Genomic DNA, 27,340 nt, shown 5'->3' on the forward strand with positions numbered 1-27,340 from the left:
AGACAACTGGATTTAGACAAGATGTTTAAAGGGAGAAAAATTGAGAGAGAGAAGCAACAAAGCAAAGCATAACATGCATATCACCAGAATCCATTGACTAGAGCAGAACAAAGCTGAACACAATGATCTGGGAAATCCAAGAGCTGTTTCTGTCTGTCTTGCTTCTGAATGTCATCGCTCCCCCACTTCTGAGAAATACTGAAGAAGACCAAAGTGCAACTAGTCCCAGATTTTACTTTAGCTCTCTTACTACTGGAACTTTAAATATTATGTTTGCAGATAACTGTGTACTGGCTTATTACAATATGCAAAAACATTTTAGTGCAGCTAAGATTTTACTTTACTTAATGCCTGATGCTCATAAACAGTTTGGGTTTCAGCTCTGCCTTCTGAAACAAGCTATTTTCTAAGTGAAGTGCTCCTAAACTTGCATACAGATATCCTTCTCTCTGTTATTTTAAGTTGTTGTTGTTGTTGTTGTTGATAGCTACTGGTACATTTGGAGACTTCCACTTGGTGGAACTGCTTGATAAATTCTTGGTATTGTCCACTAAGCCGTTTTGAATATTATTTTTCAACTTGTAAGTTTCCCAGTCAGGTCATGAACTTTGCCACATCATATATGTGTAGAGAATGAAGAAAATGACACATCTAAAAGAGTTTAGAAGTAAAGCTTAAAAGAATCATATATGTGTTTATAGAAGAATTTCATCACCAAAAAAGTAGCCTGTGAGAGATACTGAATTAAAGTGCACTGCAAAAACGTTGGTCACTGCTATTAAAAGTATGGTAGGAAATATAACTTAAATTCCCATGGACTTTACTTGTCTCTTGAGTATATTTATATTTTTGGGTGGTCATAAGTGCTTGGCAGAGCTTACTAGATCCCAGGTTAATAATGAACCATGCTTTAAGGACTGTATCCAACTTAAGTTCTAGAACAGACCTACTGGAATAAGGTGGAAGGGACCCCGCAATGCAAGAACCTAAGTTAGTCATGTCTTTTTATTTCAGTGGGCCTGAGCTCAGTACAACTAATGTTGGCTATAACCCTTTGCTTCTATTTGTTTATAATAGGAACCAGTTTAACGCAAACAACTATTAACCAGGTGGGGTATGCAGCCACCTGGTCCAGCCAGCTAAACTGTCCTGCCATGTAGCAAGGACAGAACAATCAATAATGTGCACATGAACCAAAACAAGGGGTTCAATTTCCACATCCTATGTGAGAATCTGCAACACGGGTGCTTCCAGGGCATGGGACACTGAGCAGGATTTGCCATGGCACAACAACATAGCCTAACATGTAGCTGAGAGAATCATGAGTCACCGTTTTTGACTGGGGGAGTGGAAGCCAGGTGTGCAAGTATAAACTGGCATGTGGCCACTTACAAGTCAACGTTGGCCAAATAGCTTAAAAACCACATTCATTCTATGCTTCTGAAGTTTAAAAGCTAGAATACATAAACTTTATATACCACTTCACTGGAGTGAATAAAGCTGGAAGTGGAATATTTCATGCCCCACAGTCCAGTCTGTGAAGTCACACAATGTGACACAGCATTTCATAATTCAAAGCAACAGTTCTTTGTTTTGTAGTCATTCTTCAGAAGTGACTGAAAACCAAGGCAAGCACAGCTAAACTGGCTCCTATGATCAGCTGGAAAGGATTGATTTACTTTTACTTTAATTAAAAAACCACACACCCCAGTTTGGTAGCATGGCCCATTAATCTTCTATGTAGATTCTACAGAAGCCAACTTATTCTTTCAACGGAACACATAAAATGTATGTGCATAATCACACACTTATTAGTCTTCTTTGGATGACTAAAAGTTACCCAGAAGTTGCACACTAATTGTTTGTCCTTATTGGAATTTCCCAGCTCCTCTTATAGTAGGATATGCTTTAGTAAACAGGTATGGGGAACTTGTAATCTTGGACTCAAACATCTATCAGCTCCAGCCAGCTATCCCAAATGTGAGAATGATGGGAACTGTAGTCTAACAACATCTGGATGGCGCTACTTTTGCATTACAGTAAAAATTATTTCCCTTCTTTCCACTTTCAAAGTGATAAATACTTTGCCTTGCATTTCATTACAAAATCATCTTCCTAACTCTGGAGAAACCAGAGGGATTGACATGTGTAGAAAGAACGTCAACTAATTCATGTATCTATTTACACATTATGGCAAGCAAGCACCTGTGTTAAAATGGTAAATCTATATAATTCACAATGTCCCAACACCACAGGAAAAAATATTATGTTAATTTTTATTTGATTTACTATGCTCTAGTGCAGTGAGAGTATTGCATCTAAGAAAGCTGACATTGTTTCATCCCTCACCCTTCCCTTTTCTGTTACACCAAAGAAGTGCACACAATAAATAAATATGTGCACACAATTAAGTAAAATTATATACAAGAAAGTATAAGATGTGATCTTACGTAACCCAAATCAGACTTACCCCACCCCAATATTCATCAGTCATTTTCTAGAAATATTTATGACATTAAATTGCATGTTCTTCCTCTGCACTTATACAAGTTATACTCTGCATGGCCATATTAATTGGTTAATAACATGTTAACTCTTTCCCCCACATCTTTTAAGGGAGAAAATGAATGCAAAAAGGCAAATATTTATACAATGTGGGAGCTAAAAGAATTGACTTAACCACTGCTTAGTTTCAAATTTCCCAATTACCTACAATAATGAATACTCCCTTTTGTGCCAAGCAGTTTCATGTTGTTGGTTATATTTCTGAAATGCATATGATACATACCAGTTAAACTGATTCATTATCTAAAATTGGACCTCCTCCCTCTCTCTCCTACCTAAGAAGCAGCAACAAACCCACCTTTAGTTTACCACTAGTGGCACTTAAATACAAATGCAAGCTGAGCTACAAAATGTGTGATTGAAACAACATTGCCATTTCTTAAAAAGAAAAACGAAACAGCCCACCCCACAAAGTCCCAAAGGTTTGCTCTCACTAAGAGAGAATGTCCATCTTCATTTGTCTGACATTACTACTCTAGGTCATTTTAAATCAGGGGTGGGGAACCTGTGGCCCCCTCCCCTGCTCTTATTATTATTTTATTATTTATTAAATTTGTATGCCACCCTATACTCTCAGGGCGGTTACAACATAAAATCGCTATGTAATAACACAACATATATACTTGGGTTCCAATTTCCATCAGTCTCAGCTAACGTGGCCAATGGTCAGGGATGATGAGAATTTGAGCCCAGCAACATATGCAGGGCTCTAAATGCTCCTTGTTGTATTACATGAAGCAGTCATAAGCTTTATTCCTTCCCACCCCAATCTCCGCTTCTACAATTAAAAAGTCTAGATAAATACTTCAGTAAGCCTACTGAAAACCATAACCCAGGAACTTTTATTTCCCTGTCAATATCTATTATTCAGCAACCCCCAGAGCTTCAGATGTTCACGGAGTGGGCATGTTTCTTGCAAAGGGGCTTGTCCTTCTTGGAGAAAAAAGTGTGGCCTTCCAAACTCTCACAGCACACCTGAAATGAAATTCAAAAAGACAGAAATTAGCACATCGGTTAATAACAATGTAGGTGTTTTAGGTGCTCATCACGCTTAATTCTAAATGAACTAGTCTGTTTTTTTTGTTTTGCTTTTAACATTAGTAAAATACAAGTGGAATCTGCAACAAAATGTTGTGGTGTAGAGTGCTCCTGTTCAGGGCTCTAGCCAGTCATGCTCTCTTTATGGATGTCCATTCCTTTATCCTCGCATTTAACCCAAACCAGCATTCCTTGGCTACTGAAGATGCTCAGTTTTCTACTAAACAGTTTTTGGGTCCCCTCCTTAGGATGCTTTCTTTCTAAACATACTTTTTGCAAACACTGGGTTTCCCCCACAAGGCTGCTGATGTGTCTCATGTGTGTGTGTGGCTGTCAGCAAAGATCCATACTTGAAAAATGAATTCACTATTGAACTGATTTGATTCAGTGATGGCTTTACTCTGTGAACGTTCTACTGTTGTTAGAAGCCACCAATAACCTTTCACCTAGGAAGGTCAGTCTCAGGAGAGGTTTTCTGGGACAACTAGGAGCTACAGTGGGAAGGATGGTGTGGCGAATGCCACTAGCTTGTGCTCACAATGGGTTGGATACAACTTGTATTTTTGTACTGCTCTTCTCCCAAGGAAAAATCTAAATGGGCTCCGGCTTCCCTTTTTTATCCTCCAATGTTCTCTATGAACACAGAGATAGTGACTGGGCTCAGGGGCACCCAGTAAGCTTTATACTTGAGTTGGGAATTGAATCTCCATGGTTTAAGCCCATCTAGAAACCATTAATGTAGGAAGCACCTGCATGCAGATAATCTGCTCTACAACTGAACTACAGCCCTTCAAACAGAAGACTACAAACTTGTATGTTTGGCAACTGATGGGAACAAATCTGAATGATTAAAGGGTTTTAAGAAAACAGTGTCAAACAAATTCACATCAAATATATCTTTAAGGAGCGAAAAAACAAAAAAGGCCAGCTTTACGCAATAGCAAAGTGCTCTCCAAACAATTATGAAATAGCCATAACACACACAAGATAACACTATTAAAAGAGCATTTCGGAAGTTACTCCTATCTTATTCAGGCTAGCAATAGCGTTGCTGCAATGGATAACCAAGTTTTTATACTTACTGAGCACACAAAGCAGGTATCATGCCAAGTGTGGCCCAAGGCTTCCAGGAACCTGTCCCCAGCTTCAATGGGGAATTCACAGCCATGGCACATGGTCCCAAAGAGTCCATAGTAATCTGTGCAGGCAGACACAAAAATGGCCACTGAACAAAATGTCTCAACTTGCAACAAACACTACATCTGAATAAATGTCACGGTAAGTACATAAGTGCTCAAATAACACGCCATAGGTAAGGTATGCCAAGACTTAAGAATGAAGAACATAATCCCATTTCCCTTTGGCATTCCACCACTACATAAGCGACACCCAGTGTTGGTCATGCCTGGAGTAGAGAGACTGAAACCAATGGGCTAGAGTATTTCCTGTTTTCAGTGGGTCTCCTCTTTGTACTACCTAAGTTGGATTATCACCCTATGGTTTTTCCTTAACTGAAGAGAGACACATCAGAAAAATGAAATTCTGCAGAATTGTGGCATTGCAATACTTATTTTCCTTCCTTCCTTCCTTCCTTCCTTCCTTCCTTCCTTCCTTCCTTCTCTTTCTTTCTTTCATCTATATCCCACCCTTTTCTTCGAAGAACTCAAGGTGGTGTACATGATTACCCCTCCCCCTTCAATGCTTACAACAACCCTGTGAAGTAGGTTAGGCTGAGAGGCTGCGTGTCTGGCCCAAGGTCACCCAGGAAGCTTCACGGCCAAGTGGGGATTTGAACCTTGGTCTCCCAAGTGGTCTCCCTCACCACTACACCACACTGGCTCCTTATTTGCCAGAACCATTTTTATTTATTCATTAGGAAATTCATATACCTCCCTTTCATTTGTGAGAACTGTCAAAGCATCTCACGTAATCAAAAATACAGTAAAATAAATAATAAAAATGGAATCCATATAAGGAAATCAGAAACAGACAGCAATGAAACCCTTCCATTTTTCTCCAAGGAATCCAACACAATACATTCCTGCAACAAAAGCAATCTCGGCATATGGCTATAACTCTCATCGCCCTTCTCCCAGTGACCAACTCAGTTCCTTAAGATCATACGGACACTACCTTCTACAACTTAAAGGGTTTACTAAGTTTGGTATAACTTACTACTCAAACAGAGCTCATTTTAAACCTGAAAAAGTCCTCTCCATTTCACAGTATCATATTGAGAATGGGTGCACGCCTATTTAACTTGGCTGCTGTTTACAGTTTCAAGAGGTTTACAAGCTTTTCTACAGAAGACAGAAAACGGTAGCCAGGGCAGATTGAAAAGCTTCTGTTTTCCTTCCCTTTCAACCCCAGACACACCGTCTAAGATTTTTCTCCTGTTACGTTAACCATGGTAACAGCAGCCTGAAGTAATCTGTGCACAGAAAATTTACAAAGGACAAGTCAGTGATGTCCTGTATTGAAGCTTGTTCATCTAATTTCCAGTCTCTGATTCCACAGAGAAATCTAGCTTGAAGGCTTGCTGGGTGCAAAACTGGTACCTTAAGCGTAGACATCTAACTATTCTTTCTATATTGCAGCTTCACTACTTCCACTCAATGCCACTGAGGTTGGTTCCCAGGATTTACACCGCCAACTACTCTTAACTACTGCCAGGTTTGAGGCATCTCTTGGGTTCACACAGCAATATGTTATCCTGTGCCAAAAAGACAGTTCCTTGGTTTTGCCAATCCTATGTCTTGTGGGGGGGGGGGATAGCTTACCACTAACCCACTCAAAAACACAGGAAAAGCAAACAATTGTGATTTTTAATTCTACATTTTTTGCATTTTTAATGATAAAAATAGGGGAACTATTAAAAGAACAAAGGAGAGCAAGAGAGAGCAAGAGAACACAAGGGAAAACAAAATCGTTTGCCATCAAAGGAAGTTCTGCAAAACACATTCCAATTCAGACATGTGTGAACATGTTACTTTGGGATTCTTACTTTAGTATTCTCACTAGCATCTTAAGCAGTTACTAATGACCAAGGTCCAGGTTAATGAAGTACAGTTTTCTGTAACAGCTAAATAAAAACAGCTGAAAAATACCAGCTGCTTATTTCCCTTTCTCCATCAGAAAAGAGCTCTTCCATTACAGGAAAGAAACCTTTGGATCTAACCGTATATAGATAATCAAAATAATGACAGAAATGAACCAAGTGCCATTTTCCCCACACTTTTCCTACCCAATCAGGGACTCCAAATTTACTTAAATCTGATTTTATAGTCTTAACTGATTTTTACCCTTTAAATCTATTGTCTTTTTTAGACACTACTTAGAGGCAATTGGAGTTAAGCAGTATATAAATTGTTTCTTTAAACCAGGCTTCCTCAACCTTGGCCCTCCAGATGTTTTTGGCCTACAACTCCCATGATCTCTAGCTAGCTGGACCAGTGGTCAGGGATGCTGGTAATTATAGTCTCAAAACATCTGGAGGGCTGAGGTTGAGGAAGCCTGATTTAAACAAACAAGACAAACTAGAGAAGCTCCATCTGTAAAAGTTTGAAGTACTGGTAACAGCAAGGGATGGGTCTTGTTTTATAGAGGAAAAACATGATGCCGATGTAACTAACACAAGCATACTGAGTCAAGTAAAATGCTCACCTGTCTCACAGTAGGGATCACCATCCTCCAAATGGAAAACGTTGTTGCGTATGGGCTTGTGACAAGCCACACACACAAAGCAGGAAACATGCCAGGTTTGTTTCAAGGCATTTATTACTTCCTAGTTGCAGGAGAGACAAAAAAACAACAACACCATGTTGATCACTATAGGACTGGAATGAGATGGATTGCTGTTCTCTTGACCATGAAGAAACCCCTTTTTCTTACAAAAAAGGAAAGAAAGGAAAGAAACTGGAGAAAACACTGAGGAATGTAGGTCTTGAACCAGATTTTCTGAAGTTACTGCCATTCGTAGGCTGAGAATCATAACAAGGGAGCAAGGGATGGGTGAGTTCAGGTCGCCCCATGCCTATGAATCTGAACGTATAATTTGAACAATTTTTTTTTACCCTGAATAAATTTCATACCTAAATGTTTTAGGTAGCAGGTGCTTCTTTTTTTACAAGCATCTCAGGCAGAACGCTACTTGGGGTATTATGATTACAAATTTCACAGGTTACTAGTACAGTGGTACTTCGCAAGACGAATGCCTCATAAGACAAAAAACTCGCAAGATGAAAGAATTTTTCATTTTTTGAGTTGCTTCGCAAGACGAATTTCCCTATGGGCTTGCTTCGCAAGACGAAAACGTCTTGCAAGTTTGTTGAATGCATTGATTTTCAATGCATTCCTAAGGGAATCCGTGCTTCGCAAGACGAAAAATTCGCAAGACGAAAAAACTCGCAGAACGAATTAATTTCGTCTTGCGAGGTACCACTGTAAAGGCTTCATAGAGACATATTGGTTTGTTTCTGTGTTGTTATGTATTTTGTGTTCTCATTTTTTTATTTTTATGCTGTGATCTTTGGATGAAGGGCTGTGGAATGCCCTCCCATCAGATGTCAAGTCTTTTAGAAGACTGTCTTTTAGAAGACATCTGAAGGCAGCCCTGTTTAGGGAATGTTTTCTCGCATCATCATCATCATTATCATCATCATCATCATCATCATCAATTCTGCTGGGAGCCGCCAGAGTGGCTGGGGAAACACAGCCAGACCGGCGGGGTATAAATAAATTATTTATACTTATTTATTACTTATAATTATTATTTATTTATTATTATTATTCATTATTATTATTATTATTATTATTATTATTATTATTATTCACATTTTAATCATCATCACAATTCAGAGATTATGAAGTAGGCTAATGCATCGTTCCCAACAGCCTCCAGCCCATTCTTTTCTGAACTTAAATCTAATCAGGGACATGATAAAAAGTCTTTCCACTGCCAGTGTATTATTTAACCTTGTATAAGGTACAAGAGAAGGAGTTTCCTGACTTTCTGCAATTCAGTCTTTTAAAGGTGGTTACGAGGTTCCACGGTTAGGTCGGCATATGTCCCAATACTTCTGAACTGATCTAGCGTTAAGGATTCCAACATCTAGTCCAAAACTTTAACAGGACAACTTTATTACTTACCCCAAGTATCTTCCTCTGGCATCGGGCACATTCAGGGGCAAGGAACTTCTCGTAGCAGCCCTCACAGTAAAGAGCTCCCTTTTCTTCCACAAAGCCAATGTAAGCCATGGAGGTTTTGCAGTGCGCACAATTAAACTCTTCTGGGTGCCAAGATTTTCCCAAGGCCACCAGGAAAGGGCCTCTGTTTTGAACAGAAACAAAATCATCAAATGCTATGCAATTAGAAGCAGGGAAACTTGGACAATTTTCACATTAAGAACATGCCGATAACATACCTTAAAAGCAAAGCTGATTTATAATATATATATATATATATATATATATATATATATATATATATATAAAATGAGAGAATGAAAAGGTACAATGGAATGTAATTACATTATTTTCAACAGCTAGTTTAAAGGTTTTAATAAGTTAGATTTAACTCTGCTAACAATGCCTGCCCTGGTATGATCCATTTTTCAAGGGAAAGTTGTTGAATTAGCATCTCTTGAAAGTCAAGACTGTTGAAGAAATTAAAAACTGAAGATGTTGGAATGGAATGCTGGAAGACATTTGAAGACAGCCCTATTTAAGGAAGCTTTTAATGTCTGATGGACTATTGTATTTTAATATTTTGTTGGAAAACCCGCCCAGAGTGGCTGGGGAAACCCAGCCAGATAGGCAGGGTATAAATAATAAATAATTACTATTATTACTATTATTACTATTATTACTATTATTACTATTATTACTATTATTACTATTATTATTATTATTATTATTATTATTATTATGCGGTTTGGTGAAAAGGGCAAGCATAATGCAACAGGGATGGCCAACCTTTTGTGGGCCAGGGACACATTCAGAAATCTAAATGGAGCACCACGATATGCCTATTTCACAGAATGAAACAAGCGATGCTCAGAATTCTTCCCCCTCCCCACAAAACTCCAACAAGAAACAAGTAAAACATAGAGAAAAAGAAGCAGGCGACACTCCTGAGAAACAGATATCGTTCCCCAACAAACACCTCTCCAATTCTCAATTTTGAATAATAGAAATTTAGAGGGGAATAGCCCTTGGTGTGCACTGAGGGGGGTGAGTGGGTATCTGAGGGCACCACATTGGAGATGCCATTATTACAGGCACATGAAACCAGGGTCAATTTGAAAATGTAAACGACTGAAGATTCAAAAGTGAGGTAAAGCAATGTCGAAAGTAAAACTACATTTTAAACAAATATGAAACAGCTCCAGGCATTTTTTTATCCCTTCACCCTGAAGCGGAATTAATACTCATTTCTAAAATAAGAATAAATTTAATTTTGGAGGAAGATGAAAGCTAAATTTCAGACTCTGTCATTTCCTGGATGCACGTGAGAAGTCTGCCCATCCGATGGAAAACTCTTGAAGCAGTCCTGTGTGTGGTATGCAGCCCCTTTTCATCAACTTCAGCATCAAATTTATTTACAAGTCTTTGGCTTAACCAGTTTCCTCTGCCAAAGAACGGAGGCTATCTTTTAAATACCAGCCAAATCTAGAATTCCTTCTGCATTTTTGCACAACCATTCAAACATCTAGAAAAAGAGGACATGCTATTTCATTTAGAAAATTGATTTTTGTCTATCTATGGCCTGTTGGTGACTTTATAACTTATTGCAAAGGGTTTTATTTATTTTTTACAGTTCTCCATGAAGCTTTAAGAGGACGGTCCAGAATTCTATAGACACCCCCTGCTGCCATGTGATTACCTGAACAGTGCAAATACTGACCTAACCCGATACCCTCCAACCTCTGTACAAGCACCTTTTTACATCAATGCCCTTTCAGTTATGTAGCGATCAAACAATACAAGTCCTTATGTACAACAAAGTGCTCCCTTCTCACTGTGTCAGCAAAGGCTAATTTACCAGACTCATTAGGAACACAGAAGAGGTCCTTCTGGCCCCAGGTGGAATCAAGTTTCCAATTGTCTGCTCTAAAATGATAGACTTGGATGCTAATGAAGTAGGAAGGGAGGAAGTGTTTTTACACCACCTGTTACATTTAGCAAGCAGGTTTTTAAATACTTGTTATATTTAAGTTTTCTGCTGTGATTTTACAGTTTTGACATTGCAAAGTGAACCGCTCAAAGCAGTACAAAAGTCCCAATTTAAGGGGGTGGGGAAGCAACTGTTTTCTTCCAGTATTCATGACTTTTGCAGTTAAAAGTGCCATGTTTAATGCATGGAATCACACCAAGAAAAGACCACAAAGTGATTATAACATTACTTTCACTGATCCAGAATTTAATACTCATGCTCTGAAAAGCATAAAGTGAATTGCAACACGGGCCAAAAAAACATAAGTGCTAAGTACTGGCTGTCAGTCAATGTACTAATTTCAGTCTCTCCCCCGTCCATTGTACCACTTTGAAGTATCAATAGAACTTACATCTGAACGTACACGCTTAAGATCCGTGCTAATTCCTTCAAATGTTTCCCTAGTAGAAGAACCGTAATCATTTATAGGACATGCCTTGTAGTCTCCATTTATTAATGAATAACAACAGTTTGGATGAAGTTGAAGCCTGCTTCACTGATTGCTTCCTGCACTCAAATTGCTTTCTGTTACTATAGTTGTGGTCAGATACTCAGAACCAGTATTACTTTCAGAATTTTTAGACACGGATGTGCTCCCATGGATGAAAATATCCAATATTTCCATATCCAGTGTTTCCACATCCAATGTGAGCACTTTCTTCAATTTGTATTGTTCAAACACTACAGTAACTGAAAGGGCACTGATGGGAAAAGATTGCTGGAGTGTATCAAGTTAGTGTCACTGTTTGCTCTGTTCCGGTAACCAAAAGGCAACAACTCTGGCCTGATTTCTTCGAGTTAAATGAAGATACTATAAAAATAAAAATCACATTTTTATACTGCATTGCTTTTTCATTTCCTGTGACAGGCAACACTTAACTCCTTATTTATCTTGGGGGATCCCCCCCCCTTTTTTAGCAGCTGACAAAGACTATGATAAAGTACTTTGTTTTAGCACAAAAACCCTTTTTAAAAAAACCATTGCATGTAAACTACACAAAAATACATTAATAAAAATATGGATTTGAAAGTGATAGCTAACTTATTCTGACATTCAAAGACATGCCATGTTGCATGAGTACTTGAGTACTGTCAAAGAACACCCCATCAGATCTACATTACAAATATTTTGTAGATTTGTACATATGCAATAGGCCTCCCCCCTCCCCCTGCAATGCACCTTGCCAAACCTGGCTCTGGGGTGGCTGGCTGAACCCATGGAAGAGCACACAGGGTGAGGAAAGGGGATATTGTTTTGTCTGGGAAGCTGAAATGCTTGCACTGACAGAGCGATCGCCACGGCGCTACGTTGAATTTGTCATCTGTCTTAGGTTTCAATGCAAAAAGAAGGATTTTTTTAAAAAACGAGGCCCAGGAAAGTATCTATGATGACTAGATGATAACTTGATCAATAATTAAGAAAAGAAATTAAAAAGTTATGAGGTGGCCTCTCTTAAATTTTGGGAGCTGGCATTTCATGGTTATTTTATGTCTCAGTGTAAAGTAACCAAGTCTACAATGCAGTTTGGCTGCAAAACAGGTGTGCTGTGGAATGTCACTTGATCCAGCGCTTACCTTTTCATAGGTAATACTGCCCCAAAGGGCATGAACTGTAATTATGCTAAAACCTCAACCCTGAAGGCTATCACAAGTTTCCCAAACCACTGTAGTGCAAGAGTGTACGGAGAACATGATATATTGATTAAGGTATTGTCAGATGGCTTCAGTGCATATCCTTCTCATCTGGTGTTTTCTGCTTCCTTTCATTTCCTGAATAAAGCACTGGGATAATTTGCCTGCAGATACTGCGGGCATCAATTACACATTGCATCCATACCCATACAATATATTTTATAATTCCCAGTCTAGATATTGTTAGCATTAATTATGCTTTGTTGATCCTCCTGTGTTTTTCTGTGCTCTCTGATACGACTGATCATGGAGAACTGGTGATCCAAATACAGGACTTCATGGATCCTCCTTGGGTTGGCCCAGAGTTCTCAGACTGGGGGCAAGGTACGGTTATTGCTTGTCTCCTCGTAATTTTCCTTATGGAATCATGAAAGTCTCAGATCCACTTAACATGCAAGAGCCAGCTCAACTAAGTCATATGAAGGGGTGGACTAATCATTTTCTTTGACACCCCTACGGTTTCATCATTTACTTGAGAGAGCCAGTGTGGTGTAGTGGTTAAGAGCGGTAGACTCCTAATCTGGGGAACCGGGTTCGCATCTCCGCTCCTCCACATGCAGCTGCTGGGTGACCTTGGGCCAGTCACACTTCTTGGAAGTCTCTCAGTCCCACTCACCTCACAGAGTGTTTGTTGTGGGGGAGGAAGGGAAAGGAGAATGTTAGCCGCTTTGAGACTCCTTAAAGGGAGTGAAAGGCGGGATATCAAATCCAAACTCTTCTTCTTCTTCTTCTTGATGACTGGCCACAGTTAAGAGTTCCAGTGTGAATTGACTAATCCAGGCAGACAATAATAGTAACCTGCCTTGGGGATTTGGGATACCTGTCACTGACAAAGTTGTTACAGAAGGCATTGCTGGAGCGCAATCTGCAGGCTGTCAATCATTGTTATTACATGGGTTGAACTTGAAGACGACTTGTCAGAAGCAGTCAAACTCCTAAGGAGCTTGTGTAAGCATAGTTCTAGCAATGATTCAATTGTTTGTTTAATTGCCATTTAAGTTTGATAAGAGGCGGTATTGTTTAGTTTTATTTTACCTGTTCTGGCCTTCAAAGAAATATTTGCTACTGCATATTTCTTGTTTTATTTCCATATCACCTGCTATTTGCTTTTCACCTTGTTTACCTTCTGGGTCTGATTGCAATGAATACTTATTTGCTTTAAGTTTCACTTCTGGTGTCTCCTGCTCCTTGTGCCAATGTCACTAAAAACAGTTTCAAAAAGTGTCCATAGCTAATGGGAGTGTATGATATGCAGTTTATATTTATGCTAACTTCCTTCTCAGTTTCAAATTATCATTCAATAATGTGCAACTTTGTTTTTTCTAATGCAAATTACACAAACATTAACTATATCTATATCTACAAGCTGTTTCAAATAGAGCTCTAGAAACACCAGCTAGTAAAACTTGTAATTTATAATGTGTGGGGGGTTTTTAAGAGAAGACCTGGAATGGTCTTGTCTATGGGCTAAGAATACTCAGGTGTAAAAATCTTGTAGATTAACCATTAGAAAGCCTTCAACCCATGTTAAAAGGGGGAAAATTACAAACCTAATTACTTGATTGCAATGAGCACACATCGGAGTTCGCTTTCCTGCCGGAATATGCTCTGCCATCTGAACCAAAGTGTCTTCATCTGTTGGAAGAGGTGGTGCTGCTGTATTTTTTTCACTTGGCACAGTTGCTCTGGGTTTTCCACTCTTGTCTGATCCCCATCCACTTCCAGCTGCTATAAAACAAAATGGAAGGAAAACTTTATAATAAACTATGCTTGCAATGATAAATACGAGTAACCTCAAATAAGTTTTGAGGCATAACATATGTAATGATTAGTACAGATTGTATAATCTGCACTATTATAATTACAAAGTAGTTTATTCCAGGTCATAACTATAAGCCGTTATTGGTTTGTTATACAGTGGTGCCTCGCAAGACGAAATTAATTCGTTCCGCGAGGATTTTCGTCTTGCGATGTTTTTCGTCTTGCGAAGCACGGTCCGTCGCAACTGCACCTCTTCAAGTGGCTTTAAGAAAAAAGGGAACAAACTCGCAAGACGTTTTCGTCTTGCGAAGCAAGCCCATAGGGAAAATCGTCTTGCAAAGCAACGCAAAAACCGAAAAACCCTTTCGTCTTGCGCGTTTTTCGTCTTGCGAGGCACCACTGTAGTGCAATAAGAGCTCTTACGCTACAATCCTATTTTATTGTTTGTTATCAGTGCTTTATTTAGTAAATAAGAAAAATGTGGCCCTGGTACTCATATACTGATAAAAGTGCTGTGCGTGCCAGCAAAAAATGGTTGCCATGAACAGCAAACAAGCAAACAAACAAACAAACACAGGGGCTGCTACTCCATACTGGTGAGAGTTGTTGCAAAACAGCATCATCATCATCATCATCATCATCATCATCATCATTTCCCATAGCAGCTGAGAGCAGCAAAAAGCATCAAAACCCATCTAAAAAATACATTGCTGAATCCAAAATGTCTAAAGTTCTTTTGGAATCCAAGAACCATATACTCAAACTATTAGTTCAAGAAAAGGGTAGCTATGAATGGAAAATGTGTGTGTGGGGGTAGTTACTGGTTTTGAGATTATGTATGTGAGGTTAATTTATTTCTCTATTAAAAGGTCATCTTTTGTTATAGTATAAATTTTATTTGTTAATGAAATCTCTTTTTTAAAAAAAGAACTGTGCAGGTACCTGGACATGAGTGTCATTTAACTCAATGGAGCTTATTTCTGAGTATATATGTACAAAATCACACTTTAAAAAGTTTTTTTAAATGCTTTAATAAAAAGCTTGAAAAGTTGTAGCTCAAAATAGACTCATGGATAGTTTCCAAAAATGGTATAGCTATGAGTACTTAATTGCAAATACACAGGCTTAAGACAAGGAAACAATGTTTAAAAACATCTTGAACTTTCATCAGGTACAGATTATTGCCAATCAGGTTGTTTTAGCAAAAGAAGTGGGAGGTGACAAAATTTTAAAAATATGTCTGTCATAAAAATAACAAAGACACTGTAAAGAACTATGAACAATCCAATTTTATTTGGGATAAAATATGTTAGTACGAACCTCTCTTTCAATTGCGGATCTGGATGAAACACAAAGTTATTGACACTATATGTCTAACATTACAATGTGAAAACTAGTTCTTGTTACTACCTATATCTGAAAACAGAGTTTTCAGACAGTCTGGGAGCAACTATGCATTTGGGGGGCCACTAGGGGGTGCATCAGAAGATGGCGGACAATAACATCTCTCCGACCCACACAAGGTAATTTGGAGGCTATGATGGGAGTAATTAGCCTCCCTACCCCCCCCGGATGGTGGGGGGGACTGCCCTTGCCTGCTGTGCCCTATACCACCCCCGAATTTGTGGGGATGGGGGCACTAGGCACAAAGCCCTCCTGTGGGATTTCGGCGCTCCCTGATCCGCGCCACTAGCTGCAAGAACTTCAAAAGAAACAATTTGGATGAAGGAATGCACATATTTCAAGGAAGGAGGGGGAGTAAAGACTGCTAACAGAAGAGATCTCTAATAAAACAAGACGAGTTGGAGGAACAAGAATAAATCATGAGAAGATACGCCAAGACTCGGTATGGCAAATGACTGATGGGGGAGGGGAAAAAAAACTTTCCTTTCTTTCCTTATGTGATTAAACAAGAATCCCCTCCACTTACAAGTCAGAAATGTCGTATTAAGGACTTAAGCTGTGGATTTAAGGCTGTGTGGAGATAAACTTTCGAACCAAAGCATGTTTTAAAAAGAGCGTGGAATGTATAAGAGCTTTGGAATGACGCAGTTAAAAATGCCGTCGCCATATTGAGAAGTTCTGTCGGAGGTCTTGAGTCTGGGAGGAGAAATAGAGAAATAGAGCTGTTTTTATATTGTGGGTGAAACTCCTCAGAGGGACTTAAGAGCGACAGTTTTGCGAGATTAATGATGGAAAGAGCGATGTTATCTATGAGGCGATGATATATGGAAACCATCTCGATTTGAGGATTGGAAGAACGGAAAAATTCACACAGGATTATTATTGGTGTTTATCGGCTTAAGGTGACTATCAGAAGAGATCATAAAGAAAAAAGAGAAAATATATGAACAAGATGTGATGTGGAAACAGCAAGAAAAGACTGGATAGAATTATGAGCTCTGTTTGGATTGATTCGGACTGATTTGGACATTAACGCAGTAGCAAGAAGATGATTAGAATCCCCCTTCGGATCTTGAAATATGGGTCCCCCCAACAAAAAATTTAAAATTCGGCTTTGTAATTCGGAATTTATGTGATGTGATTTAATTTGATTTGATTGGCCGGTTAATAAAAACTATTTTTTTAAAAAAAAAAAGAGAGCAGCTATGCATTCATATTATTTGAATCACAGTGTGACTCAAAAGCGGAACACTATAGATATTAAACTTTAAGCAAACAAATGAGGGATGAATGATATGCTACCTTCAGACACATTTACAAAGGCAGTACAAACAGAAGCGTGTTTGAAAAAAGCAAACTTTCATGAAGCATGTCAAGGAATGTTAGGACGTTACCAGAAGTACATTTTAATAAAAGAAGGCTTGCTTCCTTTAGTTAGCTATTACCAAGAAAAAAAGGGCCTTGGAAGAGGCATTTTCCTCATTTGAAAATGGTGACCTGATGTGTTCTGTATAATGTTGCATAATAGCCACAGGAACCCAAGCGGGGCCGGGCCACTGAGAAACAAGATAGAGGTGTTGAAAGGCTTTAGGAAGCACCAATGTTCTCAGAAGCACAAAAAAACCCCACCACCAAATGGGGTGATCCTCCAAAACACACCCCAATGAGGACTGAGTGGTCAACAGGAGTTACAGAATATTGCATGTCAGCTGAAGTGGAGAACCAGGCAAGGGGACAAGAGACAGAACTGGCCTGCTTTTGCTGAACCCCAACTGAGCATTGTAATGTTCAGAAACATGTTTACAAATATTCAACTGGATAAAGAAATACCACTCCTTATGCATGCAAAAAAATTTCACCTATTCACATACAAACACAGCATTTCCCATGAAATATTACTACTATTACTATTTCGATTTTCTAGATCACTATTTTAAAGCCTTAAAATTAAAGGTGACAATATTTGGCACAGCCAAGGTTTTATTAATAGCATATTGTACTGCTGATTGCCAACTCAATAGTGAACTGGAAAAAATAGTGAAGCATTGGTACAAGGGAGTAAGGTCAGATGTGTGAGACAGTTACTCTTGACGGATGATCTCTTGCCCATGGCAACAATACAACAGACTAAATAGTTCAGCACTCACTTAAATATAAGATCAAGTGTCATGTAATGTCTATAAATAACAATACTACTTCAATGTGCACAATTTCATTTTCAACTGCTGAAATGAAATATAGTGCTATTAGACTAGTATAAAACAAAATGCTGGTTCTTCGGCAGAATATTAACACACTCTTATACAGGAGCAGTTCTTTATTTCCTGTCCATGTGGAAGCTGAAGGAATTTATCCTGCTTAAATAAAAAAATAATTATGGTAAATGTATGAGATACTTTAGTCCCTTAAGATCCCCCAAAGAATCATGGGCTCAGGTTAGCAGCAGAGAAAGAGCACAAAGCATTCAATAGCCACATTTTATTTTATTTTGCTGAATTTGTGGAATACAGTTAAAGCTTTAAATCCTCTCATGATGAAAGGCAGAACAGGAAGGATTATGCTGTTATCATTTCTTAAAATGACTGAGAAAGCTAGAATGTGCACCATGAAAATCAGAACAGGTGCATTAGAGGCCCGGTTACAACTTCAGAGGGTTAGTTTCCTGCTGTAGTAGCTAGCCTTTCATCTCTCAAGAGCTCAGATTAAATGGGCTGTGAAGCTTCTTAATTAAAATGAGCATTCTGGGTTGGCTTGGGTCATCTTCTCATCTGCTGCACCATAAGCCACTCAAAAGTCAGCACAATTTCAGAGTTGTGTGTGTGTGTGTGTGTGTGTGTGTACTGACATACACATACAAACACCAAGCAAGAGCAGTTATAGAACCTGGGAAGGAAGTAGCACCTTGGAGCACCATCACATCATATTTACACCCATCTATTTACTTCAGTTTGGTTAATTTTTGCATCAAGTAGCATTACTCATTATACGTCATAGATTTGTGTCTTGGCTGACTTCATGGTTTTCCCCACGTGATTTTTGCATAGTGTACACACCCACCCACCCACCCACCCACCCTTCTCATGATTTGTGAGATCAAAACTTATGAAATCGATATCACAATAAGGACTTCAAGCTGGTTTGGGACGATATATTACTTTATCGCCCAGCCCAAGCTCTGGATAATGCCATTGGGGTAATTGGGATGCCATACTGGGACTCTTAAAAGTAGAACTTCTAAGTAATGAGGCAGAAATGGCTGTGAGAGTTAGAGACATTCCCGCATTCCAAGACAGCAAGAGACTTCTGCATGGACAGTTCCATGCAGTTCGGAATGATGATGGCAGCAACCAGACCCCCAAAAGGCACAATGAAGATAAACACACAATAAAAACCAGTAGTTAACAATGCAAAATTCACAAGCCATTACCTTCGGGTACAATAAAACTAGGGTTGCCATATGTCTGGGTTTTCCCAGACATTTAAACCGTACTATCCTTGCTACTAAACAGCACTTCCATTTTACTTCTGCCAACATTTTCTAAAGGAGAGATGAAAGTGCTGACTGTAAATCAACTAGCCTGATAAGAAGACCCTGTCTCTGAACTATATTTAAACTAGGGAATGGAAGAGAATTTCATTCAGTTTGCAATTTTAAGTGAACTGACCCGATTCCCATCTCCCAAACTAGCACAATGGACTGGAACAATACAGCCCTTGACTCAAAAATTGTACCAAGTATCTATCTATATATATTAGGATAAAATCGTTTAGAAATATGTTCAATGAGATAAAACACATATTTTAATATGAATTTTTGGATGGATTTTTTCCCTCATTTTAAAAACCAGTTTAATGTGGAAACAAATTCATGACTGAACACATGCAAAATTGACACCAACTGGAAATTAATTAAGGACAGATGGAAGAGACTAACAGAGGTTACTGTAGTCCCCTACACTTCAGAAAGGCTAACTAGTACAGTGGTACCTTGGTTTACAAATTTAATCCATTCCTTAATGGATTGGTTCTTAAACCAAAGCATTCATAAACCAAGGCGTGCTTTCCCATAGCAGCGGGGGACTCAATTTACAAATGGAACACACTCAACAGGAAGCGAAACATGTTCTGCTTCCAAGGCAAAGTTCACAAACCAAAACACCTACTTCTGGGTTTGCAGCATTCTTAATCCAAGTTGTTCATAAACTAAGCTGTTCTTAAACCAAGGTACCACTGTAGTTGAATTAGCTTTGTATTCTATTTTTATTTTTTGCCTGTTAACAAGTAGGAAGTGAAATCAAAGTCATGTATGAAGTCTAGATCTAGATTATTTCACTGCATTACTGAATCTATCCTATATTTACTTAACTGTTAACACAGGCTGTAGGGCAAAACATTTGATGGCTACCAGATTGGGGAAGGCTGGTCTAGGAACTTGAAATCTTACTCATTTTACATTAAGGTATCCATTCTCACATGTCTCTCCTTTTCCCATTGTTCCTTCTTCCATACCTTTGTCCAACACACTTCCATACATATCCCCGCCCACACAGGCGCATTTACTATCAGACCATATTTCTCTCTTTATTCCCCACCTTTTCAAAGCACTGTAGCAACACCTGAGCTGATTTTGAACTGCCTGCACCTCGTCTAATCATAGCAACCTATGTGAAGTCGGTGTCAAATGCTACCGTTTTGATCTGATAGCACCTCTTTTGCAGAGGTATAGGTTGCAATGGAGAATCATGTCCTAATTAACTAATCAACCCTCAACAGCTTTTTGCTATCGCTCTTTGTCATGGGGTAGCAGGGAAAATTAGAACTTCTTGTTTTTTACAAGACTGTCTGAATGCATGTATGGTAAATTTCTATCAATCATTGATCCTGGGGCATGTCTCTATGTGCTGCAGCTCTGCAAATGCTTTCTAGGAGTGGGGTTAATTCACCTCTTATTTGCCATTTTAAAATGTTATATTGTTTGGAACCATGCACCCTCTGGACAGATCATGAAGCTGAGGCTCCAATACTTTGGCCACCTCATGAGAAAAGAAGACTCCCTGGAAAAGACCCTGATGTTGGGAAAGATGGAGGGCACAAGGAGAAGGGGATGACAGAGGATGAGATGGTTGGATAGTGTTCGCGAAGCTACCAGCATGAGTTTGACCAAACTGCGGGAGGCAATGGAAGACAGAAGTGCCTGGCGTGCTCTGGTCCATGGGGTCACAAAGAGTCAGACACGACTAAATGACTAAACAACAAACAACAACCCTCTGGGTGGCTGAGACAATGTTCTCTCCCTTAAATTTCCCATGGCGGCAGATCCCACCTAACAGGGTAGCCTCAGTGCAGAATTATTGGGGTCATGGCCGTGCCTGGCTAGAGGCCAAGGAAGGATGTAATGTTGCCAGAAGTGGGTGGGATGAAGAAGAGGATATGGGCACATATTAATCCATCCCCTCTGCATTTGACGCCATGGAAGCAGCCAATGGACTGTGGAAGCAAACAATGCAAGCATTTCAAAGCTCTCCCACTACCTGAACCTACTTATGAATAATGCTAAATATCTCCACACCAGTTTATAAACCAATGAAACAATACATACAACCCCCCCCCCCCAAGATTATACATCGTATCTTCCAGTGGCCCCAGGAATTTCACATATTTTCATTTATATTTGCACAATCCTAAAAAAAACCCCAAAATAAAAACCAAAAACAAACCCCACTGCCACGGTGATTTCAAAAGGTTGACATTTCACATCACAAGTAAATACCTCAGCTTTAACAGTTGACATTTACGAATAGCTTTGCTGTGGTTTCACAATATACTTTCCTTGGCTGCGTTGGAATTCACATTAGTTAACTTGTGAGAGTTTGTGGTATGCCGCCTCGTGACAGAAAAACAAATTAGAATTATTAATACCAGACTGTCCATTTGTTAGAATCAAACTCCTCTGATGTTGCTACTGAACTATCTATACAATGTTTGTAGGGAATTAAGGTCTATTCCTACATTTGCTATATTGGTTGACTGCAGAGATGCCTAATCACATCCTCTTTTATTCTTCTGCAAAAAAAAGGGGGGGGGTTCCAGAGAATGATTTAAAAATCTATGCAGAAGTGAAATTGCTGAAACAGGTCTAGGTCTGATCATTTAAAGGAGTCCAACAATGCTGTATTTTAGTTTGATTAAAAAATAATGATGATTTAGCTCCAGCGCTGCATAATCAGTATTTCTATATTCCAAAGGTCTCCCTATGCCCGTAAACATATGACCTCAACACTGCAAGGCATTATGAGAATATTATTTACTGCCTTCTGCAAAGAAAATGATCTAGTCATTAATAGTGCTAAATCCAAATTAGTGTTCTACAGTGGTACCACGGGTTAAGTACTTAATTCGTTCCGGAGGTCCGTTCTTAACCTGAAATTGTTCTTAACCTGAAGCACCATTTTAGCTAATGGGGCCTCCTGCTGCCACCGCACCGCTGGAGCATGATTTCTGTTCTCATCCTGAAGCAAAGTTCTTAACCCGAGGTACTATTTCTGGGTTAGTGGAGTCTGTAAGCTGAAGCGTATGTAACCTGAAGCGTATGTAACCTGAGGTACCACTGTACTACGGTAAGAGGAAAAAATGTTATACAAATAGTACATAGGCTTAGAACAGATAAAATCATGTTATCTTGTAACAGCTTTTTCTGCTTCGGGATCTTGGGCTTTACAAAAATAAAAATAAAAATAAAAATGAATGCTTAGACTCCTGAATTTTAGGCACCTGTGATCAATATGCTCATTTTAAACATCTTTAGAGCAAAAGTGTTGCCAGTGTTTGTTTTCGACACATAAATCGAGGGCTTTGCAAATATCACCAGAACAGAAAGAGTTCAAAGGTGGGGTGGGGGGGTTGCATGTGAGTTGGGGTATTAAAATCTCCCCCTGCTTATTTAATAAGAACAGTTATGTGTTATGGCAATCTCTGGCCTAACACATGTTAGGATATCTAATTATTGGTGCAGATTATTTCAAATGGGTGAAGATAGACTTCCTAAGACGTGACTTAAAGAAACAGATGGCACCAGCTCTGAGCAGTTTCTGGTTTCAGAAATTTTCCAAGTTACTAGAACAGTATGGATTTTCAGGGCAGGCTCTGAATTCACTTGTGGCCAGAAACATCTTTAAACAAAGAGTATCAGATGTCGGAGCAGAAACTGACAAAGTTGAACAGAAAAGGGCTGCTATTATGCATTGATTGTCAGTTCCAAAACAACTGTATTTTCATACTGATGCTGATATTTCCCATGAAAACAGAATACCAGAAAGCTTTTATCGTACTTCATTTTGAACAGATGGAATCAGTGATGCAACTGGAGAGATTCCTGGGCATCCATCTGTTGGGCAGCACTAACAGGGTACCTGCCTCAGTATATTATCTGTAGATATTAGAGAATGTTATGTAAAGTCTTTACAAAAAGCATGAAATATTGGAGACTGACCGGGGGGAAAAGCTTTATATTATAAGGAACTAATCAGTATGTAACTTGGAAGGGAGCCTCTTTTGTGATAAAATTCTTCAAGTCTTAGGGTGGTATTCAACTAAGTTTTACTCAAAGTATACCCACTGAAATTAATGAACATGGCTAAGTTACATCCATTACTTCTAGTGAGTCGACCTCAACTGCCTCATGATTCAGATGGAACAGAATGACAGAGGTGGGTATAATTAAATATTGGTAACACCTAACTCCTCATCTCCTTATGACCACTCCCAGTGGATTCAGACACAGTTAAATAGCATGGAAACAAGATTGACCCCTGTATTTCCAACTTTCACAGTGCCTTAGAGGAGCCACCAATAACTACTTTCTGGAAATGGCTCTAGAGGCAGAAGCAGAACCATTAAAGTACAGTGCCCTCAACTTTCACTTTCTTGAGCTACTCCAGAAGGATATTGTGGTCAAAAGGTGCCAAAACATCAAGCAGAATGAGCAGAAGTACACTCCCCACATCTCTCTTTGATGACAAATGTCATCAGCTAGGGCGGGCCAAGGCAGTTTCAGTGCCCTGACTGGGCCTGAAGCCAGGCTGAAATAGATCCAGACAATCAGTTACCTATTTTTACCTAGCAGTTAAACTATTTTGCAAAACCTGGACAAAAGCACTTAAATATTTCATGAAGTAGCTGCAGTTGCATGAGGACCAAGTATCCGCTGCTAAAAATAGCCAAATGTAATAATGGGAAACCTTTGCATGTCCTGTACTTGGTATAGATTTCCACAAAAGCTCAAGTTTTCCAAATGTGTTCTAGGATCAGTATATAAATCTCCTTAATGCTTCACAGGTGCTATTTATCACCAAGAAATCCAACAAGTTTCATAAACAAGCTGATGAATGCACTGTTATGCTTCCATTGTGGATTTTTCTCACCTTCTTTTTAGGGACAATTTCATCTGCATGAATGCCTTTAGATACAACCCTTTGTGACTGCTGTTATTTTCACTTAAGAAGAACTGGCACATTATATTTCCCCCCACACAGCATCTTTTAGAAAGTACACTTTCAAAAGCTACTTCCTCTTGTCAGTCATCTCCCACCTTCAGACAATACGCAGAGCCTCTGTCAAAATCATCTTTCTCCCACAGTCACTAAAGTCATCCTTCTGTTAATCTTCTGCACTAGCCCAACTTCCTTTTTAACACTAATTTAAAACTCTAGTTCTTGATTTATAGTGCAACCAATCCTGGCCTTCCCTGCCCAATCACCTAGAAGGCAAATGGCTAGATACCGTATTTTTCGCCCCATAGGACGCACCGGCCCATAGGACGCACCTAGTTTTTTGGGGGGGAAATAAAGGGGAAAAAAATTATTTCCCCCCCCCAGGTGCTCTGCGCTAATCCCGAAGTTTGGGGCGTGCGGAGCTCAGCGCGCCCCAAGCTTCTGGCTGCCGGCAAGGTCTCCGCTAGCCTTGCGATAGCCGTGCGGCTCTCCCAAGGCTAGCGGAGCGCTGCTCTAATCCCGAAGCTTGGGGTGTGCGGAGCTCAGCGCGCCCCAAGCTTCTGGGTGCTGGCAAGGTCTCCGCTAGCCTTGGGAAAGCCGCACAACTTCGCGCGGCTCTCCCAAGGCTAGCGTAGCGCTGCGCTGATCCCGAGGCTTGGGGCGTGCGGAGCTCAGCGCGCCCCAAGCTTCTGGGTGCAGGCAAGCTCTCCGCTAGCCCTGGGAGAGCTGGGTCTCCCACGGCTAGCGGATAGCTTCCTGAAGCCTGGAGAGCGAGAGGGGTCGGTGCGCAACGACCCCCCTTGCTCTCCAGGCTTCAGCGAAAGCCTGCATTCGCCCCATAGGACGCACACACATTTCCCCTTCATTTTTGGAGGGGAAAAAGTGCGTCCTATAGGGCGAAAAATACGGTATATGATTGTAAAAACCATTATCTTTCTTTACGTCTTTTGGCTTATTTTTATTACTCAGAGGCCTCTCAAGTTATCTTGAGAGAGACATCTTGGGTGTGAGTCCTGGAAGACCTGCTCCATGCCTTGCAGGCCTTTTCCACTTGACTTGGCAGGGCGGGGCCCGGACTGACTCCAGCTACAAAAGCTAAGGCTGCTAAATACACTCTTTGGCTGGGGTATTGTTTAGGGGCTTTCACTGTTTAGTTGTTGTTGTGGTGGTGGTTGTTGTTGCAGTTATTTATACATATTTTGTATCTTTATTTTTAGATCTTATAATGTGTACTTTTTACTGTGTTTTATTTATTGCCTATTGTTTATGACTACTTTTATTATGTTTCGTGTTGTAAGCCGCCTTGAACATGGTTTTTAACTATGGAAAGGCAGCATACAAATTAAATGACAATGATGATGAAGTCAGCCTCAGCCCATAATGTGTTAACTTAAAAGAAACACACACACACCCCAACAAGGCTGTAGGAGATAAGAACCAACTCAAAAGAATGATACAATCAGTCATGAAACATAATAGCTTTGTGAGGTATTTCTGCGCACAATTCAAAGTGCAGGTTTTAACCTTTAAAGCTTAAACATTTTGGGAGAGGGTTGTTTAGAGGACTATCGGCAAAGACACAAACTTGCCCAGCTTTGAAATGTGTCTCAATAGGCCCTGCTCATGTGGCTGCGTGTGATGTGAATTTGGTTAGTAAGCTTGAGAGAAAGGGCCTTTTCTGTGGTGGCACCCAGGTTGTGGAAACAACTGCCCTCAGGGATGGGCATAGCCTTTAACTGTGGGTTTTTTAAATGGTTTTAAGAAACTTCCTTTTTTGAGCAGCCTTCTCTTAAATCTGCCCCCCCCCCCCGGCACGAAAGGTATTTTGCAGAATATAGCTATATTAGTTGTTACGATAGTCTCTTATTTGTTTTAATCGGCCTTTATAATGAGCAGTAAATGTCACTCCTTTTATCAGCCCTGATTATTCAATTCTTTCTCCTTATGTTTTTATGATGTGAGCCACCTTGGGGGCAGCATATAAATCTTTTTATAAACATAAATAAATTAGTGGCAGTGCTGTGTCAAATCCAATTGCCAGAGTTTTTCTAAACCATTGTCCTCTTTATTATGCCACTTTTTTGGAGATGGGGCAAATTTCAGAGATGAGGCAGGCTTGGTCCATACCAGTTACATAACTTTATAAGGTGGCTGAGGAGCCAAGAGAAAGCTCTTGAAAACAAACGGTGTGCCAGTAACAACAAGTATGGTCCTGACTTTCAAAGGACTTTTTTCAGCCTGCTGAGATGGAATGGGATATACTCTTTTCTACCTAACCGGGGAGATCCTTTGAAAGCCAGGATTACCATCACTGTTACTAGTGCAATCCCTGCTTTCAAAGGCTTTTTCTTTCCCAAAACCACCTTGCAAAATTCCTTTCTGATAGGGACCAGCCCTCAAATCCCTCTAAAATTCACCATGCCTCTCTCCCAATTTTCAAGGTGGATTTTTTTTTAGTGCTTCTCATCATCACAATCATTTGCTTTAAAAAACAAACAAAAACACCTGCACTTGTAAAGTTCAGCTCAGCTCCAGGCAGGGAGCAAGAATCTTTACTCTTCTGTAGAGCGTGTTAACACAGTTGTGGCCCTTGCTGTTGAGCTGGCAACAGCAGAAGTGACAGTGGCAATATCAGAGAGAAAAAGTACTGAAATGTGATTTTGAACATATACTTTAAAAAAAAATAAAAATCAACCAGTTATGGAAGACCGCATACTAAAACTTTCAACACTCTTAACTTTCCACCACCAAGTAGAATAATCTGAAGGTCAAACACTGCATTTTTGTTAAATGTAGCATATCTGAAAAGAACACAGAGCATTCAACGCAGGCTATCGTCTTTTCCTTTTTGTAAACAGCCTTAACTTCATCTCACATTTTTGCCACTAAAAGTGAGTTCAATGGTGCATAGATACAATGATTTATCGCCACCTTGAGGATACTTTGAAGTTCCACACCTCTGAAGCCCAAAGAGTTATTCGTTTATTAAATGGTTGCAACACAGCCATATGCTCAAAAGGCTGCATTATTAAAAATACATGGCACATTAACACCTTATGTTCTCTCTTTTACTTTGAGATTTTTCCCCTAACTTGTAAGCACATTCCCTGCCTCCCCTGAAAGGACAAATCCCTTTAAAGTGCCATTGAAAATACAGCTTTACAACTTGAACCATTGG

The 27,340-nt window shown here is 39.6% G+C and overlaps 1 protein-coding gene and 1 long non-coding RNA gene across 4 annotated transcripts in view; one reads left to right on the forward strand and one right to left on the reverse strand.

The window, feature by feature from the left end:
- The first annotated feature begins 532 nt into the window (after window positions 1-532).
- Window positions 533-1,911, forward strand: LOC310742503. Its single transcript, XR_014538471.1, has 2 exons — window positions 533-667; window positions 737-1,911. It is a non-coding gene; the product is annotated as an uncharacterized lncRNA (long non-coding RNA).
- Window positions 1,912-2,262: 351 nt separating this feature from the next.
- The window catches only part of PDLIM5 (PDZ and LIM domain 5), a 130,150-nt gene continuing 105,072 nt past the window's right edge, over window positions 2,263-27,340 (reverse strand). For all 3 annotated transcript variants that reach the window (XM_083571147.1, XM_083571148.1, XM_083571149.1), the window contains 5 exons: window positions 14,059-14,236; window positions 8,752-8,932; window positions 7,267-7,387; window positions 4,686-4,801; window positions 2,263-3,540 (listed from right to left, as the gene is read on the reverse strand). In XM_083571147.1, coding sequence (XP_083427273.1) covers window positions 3,451-3,540; window positions 4,686-4,801; window positions 7,267-7,387; window positions 8,752-8,932; window positions 14,059-14,236 — 686 coding nt within the window. In that variant the 3' untranslated portion in view covers window positions 2,263-3,450. The remainder of the gene's footprint in view (window positions 3,541-4,685; window positions 4,802-7,266; window positions 7,388-8,751; window positions 8,933-14,058; window positions 14,237-27,340) is intronic.

Source organism: Podarcis filfolensis (genome assembly GCF_964270895.1).
Source record: "Podarcis filfolensis genome assembly, chromosome: 9".
NCBI lineage: Eukaryota > Metazoa > Chordata > Lepidosauria > Squamata > Lacertidae > Podarcis > Podarcis filfolensis.